Source organism: Ceratotherium simum, chromosome 34 (genome assembly GCF_057802395.1).
Source record: "Ceratotherium simum simum isolate JZ-2026a chromosome 34, ASM5780239v1, whole genome shotgun sequence".
Lineage (NCBI taxonomy): Eukaryota > Metazoa > Chordata > Mammalia > Perissodactyla > Rhinocerotidae > Ceratotherium > Ceratotherium simum.
Window position 1 is genome coordinate 14,436,136 of NC_141933.1, and position 12,611 is coordinate 14,448,746.

The 12,611-nt window shown below is 41.1% G+C and overlaps 1 protein-coding gene across 1 annotated transcript; it reads left to right on the top strand.

Annotated features, from left to right (window-relative positions):
* Positions 1–917: 917 nt before the first annotated feature.
* On the top strand, positions 918–1,874 carry LOC106799973 (olfactory receptor 5A1-like). Its single transcript, XM_014793122.1, has one exon. The coding sequence runs from the start codon at positions 918–920 to the stop codon at positions 1,872–1,874; it is 957 nt and encodes a 318-aa protein (XP_014648608.1).
* Positions 1,875–12,611: the final 10,737 nt, after the last annotated feature.

Genomic DNA, 12,611 nt, shown 5'->3' on the forward strand with positions numbered 1-12,611 from the left:
GGCTTTTATTCATTGTTGGAATCCTCCTCAAACACATATCTTCTTGGAAGCCTCCACCTGCTATGTCCAGGATTCAGGGAACTGTATAAATAATTCTCTTGGAGCACCTGTCACACTGCACTGTGATTTATCTGTTTCCTATCTGTCTTATGGGTTACATCGAATCTTTGAATCTGATAATAATGTTTTATTACTTTCTATATCATCTTCTTTTAGCTCTATCAAACACATGGTGCAAGGTGTTTGATCAGTTGATAATATTTGTGCAAAATGAGCATTAGCATTTCACAGTGATAAACCTTTTTTTTTTACTCCTTTCTTTAATATCTAAAGGGGATGCCAGTTTTTCACATCTCTACTTCACTCCACTGCTTCAAAGAGAAAGGACACCTTGACCCCATAAAACCTGGTCAGAGCAAACTATGTTGATAAGAAACACAAAATTTCCTCTCTGGGCATTTGAACTTTTGACATATTTATTTTCCTAAAGAAAGAAAAAAGTATCTAGTATAAATTAGAGTGGCTCAATAGTCCAACCACAATGCATGGAGCATCTGAAAAAAAAGGAGTACTTAGTCCAAGTACTATTAATAGTTACCTCCAGTAAAGTGGTGACATTGACAGTAAAAGTGATGATTCAGCTAATGCAAAAATTCCAGTCAATTCTGAGACATATCACTTTTGCATAAACAAATGCATCAGATCAAGGTGACAATGATCTCATAAAAGACCCAATAAATGCTGTAGAAGGAAATTCTGCATCGGATACAGGTAAAACATTTGTCTTCCAGTGTCTCTTCTGACTCTAGGAGTCTATGATTCCATGACAGAACAAAATAGTTTCTTCAACTGGATTTTCTTTGCCCCAGGAATCTCCCTTTGGGGCTCTGAAGGCAGCAGAGGGAAAATATACGGCCATGGGAAGGAATATCAGCATGATGACCAAGTTCATCCTTTTGGGATTTTCAGAGCCTCCAGAGCTGCAGGTTATCCTCTTTGTGTTGTATCTGGGGATCTATTTCATGACACTGGCTTGGAACCTAGGCCTCATTGTCCTGATCAGGTTGGAGTCACACCTCCACTCCCCCATGTATTTCTTCCTCGGTAACTTGTCCTTTGTTGACATCTCATATACCTCCTCCATCGCCCCTAAGATGCTCTGCGACTTCTTCAAGCAGCAGAAGACCATCTCCTTTGTGGGCTGTATGGCTCAGTTTTTCTTCTTCATTGGGATGGGAGGCACTGAGTGCTGTCTCCTGGCAGCCATGGCATATGACCGGTATGCTGCCATCTCCAACCCTCTGCTCTACACAGCCCTCATATCACCAACCATCTGTGTGAGGATGACCACGACAGCGTACGCTGGAGGATTCCTCACTGGATTGGTCCAAACCAGGTCCATGTTCTGGCTCCATTTCTGTGGGCCTCAAGTCATTAACCACTTTTTCTGTGACCTACAGCCTCTGCTGAACTTGTCTTGTTCTAGTACATTCCTCAGCCAGGTAGTGAACTTTCTTGTTGTGTGTGCAGTTGGTGGGATGTCAGCTCTTGTTGTCCTGGTTTCCTCTGGCTACATCATTGCTGTTGTCATGAAGATCCATTCAACCCAAGGACGGACGAAGCCTTTCAACACCTGTGCCTCTCATCTGACCACAGTGATTCTCTTCTATGGCTCTGGTCTCTTCTCATATCTCCATTCTAGTGCTGGCTCCTCACAGGACCAAGATAAGGTGGTGTCCGTGTTCTATGGAGCTGTGATTCCCATGCTGAACTCCATCACATATAGTCTGCAAAACAAGGAGATCAAAGATGCATTGAAAAAACTCAGGGAGAGAAAGAAGCAGATGTCTTCTCCGTGTCTTAGAGTTCCTTAAGTTAAGAAAATTTTAAGTTTTGCTATATGTAAACAGGCATAATAATAAGCAGCTCACAGAATCTGAGTAATAAATTAAAGAAGTTATTTCAAATTAGATCCCCAACCTACATGTCTACTGCACATTTAGGCTCAACAAAGGCTTGTTTTCTTCCCTTCACTTTTTTTGTCATAGACTGATAGAGTTTCAATTTTGGTCATTTGCAGTAGAAAATAAATGTGCTTTTCCGTGGCATTCCTTAGCTTTATGGTATCCAGTGCTGTGTCCAGGTTACCATGCCTCAGAGCCAGCTGGGGCATGGCCCCAGTACCATGAGCATCCAATAGAGACCTTTCTACAATAACACAGCTCATACCAATCCATTCACTCCTTGGGACAAATTTTCTGCTCCTCTTGTGTTGGGTTCCTACGTATCCAAGCTTTGATACTGACCAGGAAGGCTGACTGAATTAGGGACATGAGAGCCGTAACTGAGCTGCGTTCAGCAATGGTTACTCAGAGCCAGGAGAGCAATAAGCTACCTGTAAACCATGTGTTAGAAGAGCCAAGAGTCACATATGTGGGGTCATGAGGGCCAGAAATAGGGACCTAAATCAACAAATCCAAAGCTGTGAAGTCACAGTGAGCAAAGAGCAGGGATAAGCGTAGTTGAGAAGCCCTAAAGGAGAGTCGAGTGCCATATGGTTAATTTTCATGGCTGAAACTTCCTAGTGACGGGGAGGAACCACCTGTTTTAAGGAGTGGGGTCATGGGAGAGAGGCTTCCCCTGGAAGCTCTGATTCCATATCTGCTCCCTAGACCAGTTCTCACTCTTGGCCTTGTGTGGATATTTGAGTCACTCTCTGTCCTCATCTCATCCCTGATTTATTCCTACTTCATGTATTAGAGTTGTATCCTGTCCACTGTCTTCCTGGAATTTGACCTCAGCCTGTCCCATGATTCTGACATCCTTGCTTTCATTTTCATGCATTATCTTAGAAGGGACCCCGTTCCATAACATGATCTGAGATAGGACAACCAAGTCAGTGAGTTGCAGCAGAAATGAATTTGGATTTTAAATGGTCTTTGATCCTATATTACAAGATGGTTCTTGAGCAAAGGACAAACATTTCTGAAGTCTTGCGTCTTTGCTGGTTGCGTATATAAGTCATGGTGAATCATGACTGCCATCCCTAAGTCGCATCAACTCTGGCTATAACTATTCTGCCTCAATCCTTCTTTCAATTCATGCTGTTATTTGATCCACTCTCTGACTACTTGTACAATTGGCAGTTTATGTATAGGAGGGGCTATGACTTAGACTGAAGTTTCCTTTGTAAAGCATTCCTTGATCCTTGACTCCTCCAGACCAGGTTAAGCATTACTGCACGTGTTCCCATAGCATCCTCTATTTCATCTATCAGCACCTATCAGACTTGATTATTTTTTCTTGTTTAGTTATCTGTCTTCTCCCCAAGTTGTTAATGTCTTTGTCTAAAGTGCTCTCTGTTGTTTCCTCAAAGCATAGGTTATGACTGGGACAAACTCTGTACTTAATAAATATTTGTTTAATGAATGAATTAATCCAAATTCACTTGCAGGTAATTTAGAGATTTTATGTCAAAGGAAGGAATTAAGACTTATTAGATGCTTATTATATGCCAGGCATTGTTCCCAGAAGCTTTTAAAAATTGTATTCCAATTCTATAACATACAGAGATTCCTTGTTAAAAAGAAAAATTAAAACACTATAGGTAAGAAAATGTCTCCTTTAAGCTATAACCCTCAATTTGAATTCCTTTCTGCACTCCCCAAGAAGTAACAACTATTTATATCGGTATGTAACTTTACACTTTTTCTGCGTATTAACATTCATGTGTGTACCAATAAAAAACATGTAATACTGCTTTATGTAGCTCTATGTGTATTTACATAAATGGAATCATACTGAATGATCATTCTATACCTTGATCTTTTTTTTTTTTTTTGTGAGGAAGATCAGCCCTGAGCTAACATCCCTGCCAATGTTCCTCTCTTTTTTGCTGAGGAAGACTGGCCAAGCTAACATCCGTGCTGATCTTCCTCCACTTTTATATGGGACGCCACCACAGCATGGCCTGGCAAGCGGTGTGTCGGTGTGCGCCCAGGATCCGAACCCAGGTTGCCAGCAGCAGAGCGCATGCACTTAACTGCTACGCCATGGGGCAGGCCCCTACCTTGATTTTTTTTAATTCAATCATTATTTCTCGGAACTCTTTCCATGTTATACATATAAATCTACCTCAGTCTTTTTAATTGTTTTATAGAATTGATATACCAAAGTTTATGTTCCTATTCCTCCATTGATGGACATTTAGGTAGTTTCCAGTTTTTGCTAGTTTATTACAAACTGCGTTGCAACATACAGGTTTGTACATACTTCTTCGTGCTAATATGCATTTGTTATGGTAAAAATTGAGAAGTGGAATTGCTGCTTGTAGAGCATGTATATTTTTAAATTCTAATAGACACTGCCAAATTCTCTCTAGAGTGACTACCAATGGGTGCTCCTGTCAGCAATGTAATAGTGCACCTTTCTCCCATACCCTTGACAAAGGATGGTATTATCAAACAATTTTTTTTCCTTAATTCCACTTGATGGCCTCTCAATATGTATTCTTTTAATACTTGAAATGACCCTGTTAGGTAGGATTGTTTATTGTCCTCATTTATATACAATGTACCACATACTACAGAAAGTCTATATACACTATTTTTTTTGGTTCTTACAACCACACTATGAGCTAGAGGTTTTTTTTTTTTTTTTTTTTTTTGGTGAGGGAGATCAGCCCTGAGCTAACATCCGTGCTAATCCTCCTCTTTTTGCTGAGGAAGACCGGCCCTGAGCTAACATCTATTGCCAATCCTCCTCCTTTTTTTTTTCTTCCCCAGAGCCCCAATAGATAGTTGTATGTCACAGTTGCACATCCTTCTAGTTGCTGTATGTGGGACGCGGGCTCAGCATGGCTGGAGAAGCGGTGCGTCGGTGCACGCCCAGGGCCGAACCCGGGCCGCCAGTAGCGGAGTGCGCGCACTTAACCTCTAAGCCACGGGGCTGACCCTGAGATAGAGGTTTTAACTGTTTTTATCTAAGAGATGAGATGTGTAAGGCTTAGGAAGGAGGTTAAGTAACCTATACAAAGGCACACACTAACAAGTTAGGGAAACCCAAAGCGCATATCTACACAACACCAAGACCATTAATTGAAAATACATATACTCACCTGTATGCTTGGCATCATCCAGAGATGAAGGGGAAAATATTAAAGCAAATTCTGTCAAAAACTATTTTCTCCTGTCAGGCATGATTTAAATGCAGAAAGAGAAAGGAGAACTGACTTCTGTTAAATAGTTAAGGTTAGCTTCAATAAGATCATCACTTAAGTTATATATCAGGAGTGATGAGCTTTATTTAAAACACTGTTATTCAAAAATTAAGATAGTATATTTGATGTTGTGTGTATTTTACCACAATAAACAAAACTTGAAAAAAAAAAATGGATTTCTCAATGGAACAAGTTTATAAAAGATTTTATTCCCAAATGACCATAAAACAAAGAAGAAATCAAAATGTTAAAATAAAAATAGAATTGAATAAATAATGCTCTCCAAAGGTAACAAAAGTAATGAGGCTCCATCCTAGCTATGGCATCTGCATCTATATGCAGATTAAAGAAATGATCAGTTGTGACATAGGCTCTGTTGAGGGAAAACAGTCTTGAATGGCAATGCATCAAGATATCGGGGTTGGGGGATAATAACGGAGGGCGACTCGTGTGTTAAAGTCTACCCCTGGCTTAAGCCAGATACGAAGAGTGTTTAGCAGACAACATTGTATCAGCATCCACAATGAATTGTTTATATTGAAGGACTGTAGAAGAAATCCACTGTCTAACAACTGCCTTCTTACGAACACTTTTTCTGTATTCATCCTATCAACACTGTGAATTGTTTCACTGAACATGGAAACATGAACACTTTCTACATTGGCTGCTGAGAAGTTTTGAGTAGAATTTGTGACCCATGTGTAGCAAGAATTCAGATCACTCTGGCCTGTGCTTTTATTCCTATTCCTGGCTCTACTCTGTATCCTACTTTTTTTCTGTCACCATTTTTTAATCTATTATCATCTTGTATGTTTTATATATCTTTGCAAGTTGCTGGCTCAAACATTTTGGAGCAAAACAGAATAGAAAAATCACCAAGAGTTTGCTTTACCCATCAGGTTGGTGCATTAGAAAGTGAATTAGTCACGGTCCCTTTGGTCACTGATACCTCTAACCTCTGTTCAAATCACACCCATTTCCCCAATCTGTAGTTATCCTAGACTCCTTCCCCATTATTCTCCCCATTATCTCTCAGTCTCTCTCTCTCCCTCTGTCTCTGTTTCTCTTCTCTGTCTCTGTCTCTCTCTGTGTCTCTGTGTGCCTCTCTCTCTGTCTCTCTCTCTCTGTCTTGGAGGACCACACTGACCCTCTGGTCCAAGTTGAGATCCTCTATGTTCCTTTTCTATGAGCACCCTGTACTTTCCTTTCCATATAACGCATCATTGTTTAATGTCTATCTTCCCATTAGACTATAATCTCCGTAACAAAGTGATGCCTGACACATAGTATTTGCACAATAAATATTCCTGAGTAAATAATATGACTATATCTCAGAACATTTTTAGAGCTATAAGTGACCTCCTACTGACTAGTCTATTTCACTCCCCTCTTTTCACAAATAAAGAATTGAGGCTCTGAGTGGTGAAATAATTTGCTAATGACTCACAGCTGGTTACGAAAGCATTCCTTTCTAGCCTGGCAATCTTTCCATGTACAACACAACAGCTGGCTGTTGCCTGTCAACAATGAAGCTAAAAGGAGGTGAAAGGTTCTATAAGGAAGAATGCAGTATGATCTAAAAATGCTTGCTTCACAGTTTGGCAGCCCTGATTTCCTGTTTTTGGAGAAATTATGCTACTTCAGCTCTGTTTCGTGAATTTTACAACTAAGGAAACTTTTGTCCTCCTCGTCATAATTATAACGTCTCAACTAGAAGAAACTGTAGAAAATACATGGGGACTGGCAGTTTTCAAATGGTGTTCTGCGGATCCTAGGGATCTGCCTCCTCCAAGATGTGAAGAGGAAAGGAAGCCACTGGGCTTTGGGGCTGTGGGTCCTGTTCAACCGAGGCAGCTCCTCTTTTACATATTTTATAGACTAGTTTCCATGTAAGCTTGCATTTGAAAATAAAGGTTCTGCTGCTAAGATCATGTGTATAATCTACAAATTTAATACAATCCTCTAATTTTGTGAATGTGGAAATGAAAGCCTAAAGAAGAGAAAGAACTTGCAAGCGAGTGAGGAGGCTGGTACTCAAACTGAGTTCTCCCAGTGAATTGACCATGCACTTTTCTCTACACACACAGTCACACATACACTCACACACATACACACACTCACCCACTTGCACACACTGACTCACATACACACACACACACCCATTCACATATACACATACTCAGGCACACACATACATGCATACACACACTCACACACGCACCAACTCATATACGCAAACTCACACATACAGACAGTCACACACATACTCACACATTCACTGACACATACCATGGAAGTGAAGGGGAAGGGAGAAAGAACTGGTTCTTATTTATGACCTACTGCCGGTAAGGTTAGTCTCAGACCTTTCTCTATCCCAGGACCTCGGCTTTCTTCATCTTTCCCTCTCTCCATCTCACTTGTGCAGTACCTAGCTGCTCTCTTTCCCTCTCCCTACCCTCAGGAAATGTTCCATTCTTGTCACTTTTTGAAATAACAGATCTCCTTCTTTTTCCTACGGGTGCAGGGAGAGGAAAAGGCAGACCACATTTGAAGCTTGAGCTCTCCCTGTGAAAAGAGAGTTGTTACCTCTGGAGAAAGGGCTTCAGGCTTCAGTGAAGGTGTTCTTTTATTGGGAGGAAGGGATGTGATAGCAGCAAAGTCTGTTTTGCAAAGCCCTGATACCACAATATATATATGGCCACCCATAATATCTATGAACAAGTTAACTGTACAAAATAACCATAACAAGAGAGAATTTGGCTCACTGAGCCAACCCATGGAAAACTCCCCTCTCCCACTTAAACACACAGGCAAGGCACATTTCTCCAAACACAATGAGTCAAGCTCAAAACCAAGAAAGGGAAATTTTGGGGTAATAGAAAGAGAGAACTCAAAATCAGAGCAGAGAGTGGGAGCTGAAGCCCTGTCACTAAGGGGCTTTCTAAGCCACATGTAGACCTCATAGCAGGGTACTGGTGCTTTAAGGGCTGTGGTCAAGGCCACTAGTTCTGTGCACAATGTTCAAGGGGGGCTGGAACCGTCCTCAAGTCAAGAAGGGCTGCCTCAGCCACCACCTGCAGGTGAGAAAAACTCCACCCACTTGCCTGTGCAAAATGGCCAGGATACTTGCCACCTTCCAAGAGACCTTGGAACCCCAGGCCTGTGTTCACACAGATATGAGGTCTCAGTTCACATTGACGTCAAACCAAGAAATTAACATAAACACTGATCCAGTGGGTGTATAAAGCCTCAGCAGAGAAAAAGTTAAAACCACCTTGAAGGGACAGCTGCATGAACCAGAGCAAACCAGCCTCCGCCAGCAAACCCCAGTGGAAAAGGAAATCAAGCGTCATAAGTGATAAACCACACAAGGAATCAAGTCATCAGGAGGAAGTATCAGCAGGAACAAGTGGGAAAATGTGCATGCCATGACCTGTATGGAACAGAATAGTCTCAAAATGTTTTAGTAGAAGATCACAGCCATAACAGGTTGTAATTGGATTGCAGATTCACGGACCATGCATCATCATACAGACACCGGAAACGATCTCAAAGGCCCTTCTTATTTTACAGATGGGGAAACAGAGACTCAGAGAGGGGAAGTGACTTGTCTAAAGTCGCCAACAGATTAGTGGCAGAATGAGGAATAGAATCCAAGTCTTCAGAATTCTAGCTTGTGCTACTTTTGCTGTCCCATGATGCCCTCATTTCCCAAAGTAGAAATAAAAAACCTAGGTTTAAGAGAGGAACAGGAGAAAAGAGGGACAGAAAGGTCTACCCAGGACCCAGGAACACCCAGAAACAGGGCTCTGGTTCTTCTTAGCAGAGCTCAGATTTGGCTCTCTAATAACTAGAATTTTTAAATAAACTCCTTCTATCCTCTTTTTTGCATTATGCTGATCTGTTTCTCTTTTCTATTCTTCCTCTACTTTCCTCACTCCTGCTGCTGACTGTCAGCATGATGGAAATGTCATCAGAATTGGGCAGGTTAGTCCTGTGATAGTTTCTTCTTCCTCTCCAACCTCCACCCCACCCTCCAAGCAAGGCTTGTTTGCACACTGTGTGGGAGGATGAGGAAGAGGGAAAGGGGAAGGGAAAGGGTGAGACCAGGTAATTTTACGTCAGCCTCACTAGCTGCAGATACTTTGCAAGATAGGGACCAAGATGAATACAGAAGTGGATATAGGTTCAGTCCTGCAGAGCCAGAGCCTTAAATACCAAATCAGACACAGATAAAGCAGAAGATCTTGGCACATAGGAGAGCTTCCTCTGGGCTCTTATAATCCATTTATTATGTAAACACTAGGCTCACACCATTCCAAATTCACCAATAATACAATTATAGATCAGAAAACCAAATTACTTCACCGTAAGAAATACAAACAGCGCAAGCTAGACCCAGAGTAAGTGCTCAAAAATAATGAAGTAAATTGAAACAAAAATCCTGCAATAATGTTGCTTTGGCTTGAACATTTATTCCCAATCAGTCATGGCTTGATTTTCCAGGGAAATGTTTGAGAAATATCGTCAGCTTTGTCAGCTTTATTCAGTTGTTTATTCATTCGATAGTAACAAATATTGATTGGGCATCTGCTATGTACCAGATACGGCACTAAACTCTGGTAATACGATGATGAACCAAAAAGACACAGTCTTTCCCCATAAGGAGTTTACAGTTCACTAGAGAAGAGAGTTAAACAAAAAGTCCATTAAAGTATAGATGAATAAATGTAAGGGGTGCTGTGGACACATAAGAGGGACATGATAATATTAATTAATGTTCTACATTGTACCTCCCAGAGGTACAATCTCAGATCAGCAAATGTAAGAGGTAAAGGGAGATAAGGCAGGGAAGGAGACAAAGCAAATCTAAGGGGATATATTACTGAGCTGATGACAGCTTAAGGAAAGACTCAGACAGTTGTTTAGTCACGCAGATGTCTTCGAACAGACCACAAGAAAACACCGGTCCTCACAACAGTCCATTGGAGGGAGAAAGGCAAGACAAATTATTTTCCAGATCCCTCCTATCTCTTGTCTCTAATTCATCAATGTTCGTTGACACATGGAATTAAGTCCTCTGTGCTTCTAGTGCACAGCATCACTGTCAAGATGGCCACAGCACAGAAGTGTGATCTCAGTCACCAGAGGACCAAACAGACAATTTGGGCTCAGTTGAAGCAAAAGTTTTCTAAGAATCAGAGCTGTCCACAGACAGCAGGTAGGGAGCCAACCTGCCCTGGAGGCATCCAAGCAGAGGCTGGATGACCACTTTATAAGAGCGTATTGGAGGAGGCTCAAGTGTCGGCTAGGAGGGCATGTCCTTTCCAATCATGGGATTCTATAATTCTATAATTCTAAATTGAGGATCAGTAAACTACAAACCCCACACCAAATCCAGCCCCCAACTGTTTTTGCAAATAAAGACTTATTGGAACACAGCCATGCCCGTGCATTTACGTATCACCCATGTTTGCACTACAATGGCAGAGTTGAGTAGTTACCACAGAGACCATTTGGTTGCAAAACCTAAAATATTTACTAGCTGGCCATTTACAGAAAAAAATTTGTCAACTCCATTCTAAAAGATTCCTAGGATGAATTCTTTGATAAAGCAACCAATCACTTCTAATTTATCTATGTCATTAATCCAGATGACATGGCTACTAGATTATTTTCCTTAAAGAAATGCATGTCATTGTTTGGGATATTAATAAAAAATATCAGGTGATCCCTCTGAGTCAATATGGTTTCCTATGTTTTCAAATGGATGACCAGAGGAAAATCAAGCTCCTGAGGTGCTCTAAAATGTCTTTTCTTCCATTCCTATCCTGAAAGGATTGGACCATAGAGTCAAACTGAAGACTGCAGCAACAGGTTCAGGAAAGCTGAACTTGATATTTGTTGAGCTCCTACCTGAGTCATATAGAGTGTTACATGGATGATTTCAGTCAATCCTCTTAACAACTTCATTTACTGCTATTGTTTGTGTTTCACAGTTGAGGAGATGGAGGCTTAGGGAGACTCCAGAACTTTTGCCCAAAGTCAGCTATGGAGCCCAGATATTGCCTGTACTTCAATTCTGAAACCTCTATTTCACATCAGTCTAGCATTGAGATATTTGGAGTGACTAAACAAAGAAGAACAAAGTCTAGAGACTGAAGAGAACCACAACCCAACCCACACTCTTAATCCCATATTTAGATCACCAAAAAAATAGTAGAGACAATAAAAATATTTCAATGGAAGACTCAAAGCTCCTAATTCCACATAATTCTGTGATGGAGAAACCACATCACCTAACTCACGTGTTTTCAACTTAACCTATTCATGGTTATTTCAGGTAGAAAGAAAAGTGTTGGTAATGTTTATTTTGTCTTAGCCCAAAATCCTTCTGAAGATCCTGTGGTAAAAGAGGGAAAGATTGAAGGTTAGACTGGCTTTGTCTTACCCAACAGTGGAACACATATAGAAATATGAACTCTGCCAACGGTTAACCCAGAAAAGCTGTGGGGGATCAGAATCAGCCACTCCAAAATGTGTCTCTTTGGCATGAGGATTATTTTGGGGTGGTTACTTTTAAAAACTGCAGGGATGGGAAAAGCTCTGAAAAGTAGAATTTACTCTTTGTAAGAGACATATACATTTGTAAGGGAAATCTCCATCTGTAAATGTATCTGCTTCTCTGTACCAGGAAGAAGTGGGGATGACCTTATCTCTAAAAACTCTCACCAGTGCAGAAGGCAAGGACTTAAATCTGCATAATAACCTTACTCTTGTTTACTGTGTTTTTCTGGTAATCTCCCATAACTGACTCTTCCCACCCCCAACATCCTCCTTTGTCTTTAGCTGAAGCTGGTATTTAAGAGGAAAGCCTCTGCCATTTTGGCGAGTTGCTCTGTTTTCCTGAGTGTTTCCCATGTATACATGTTTTAAAGCTTTGATTTTCTCCTGTTATTCTGTCTCGTGAATTTAATTTGTAGCCCAGCCAGAAGGACCCAGAGGGTAGAGGATTGGTCTTCCTCCCCTAAGAAGCCCAAAGCCACTCAGTCACCTCCTTGCTCAAATCTTCCTCAAAGAGGAAGTTACATGATAGGAAAGATGTAGGGACTGAGAAACAAGGATATAAGAGAAATTCACTGTTTCCAGTCCCATTGTAAGCAAAGCCCTCCACGTTAAGCTGTTTTCAGCTGAAGGAGAATACAAAAGGCACGCTTCATATTAGGCTGGTGTCATTGGGAAACCTAAAGGCTTATGGGGATGAGGAATAGGTTGATCCTAGCTGCTCAGGCTCTATGGAGCTTAGCTTGGAGAGTAAATGAAAAGGGATGGGTAACTCCGAGGGCTCACTCAGTCTCCTAGACTCTTAAAAGAGCATTAAATTTGACATTGG

Excerpts from the sequence above, each read along its gene's own strand:
- LOC106799973 (XM_014793122.1), top strand. The coding sequence starts at position 918 with ATGGGAAGGAATATCAGCATGATGACCAAGTTCATCCTTTTGGGATTT.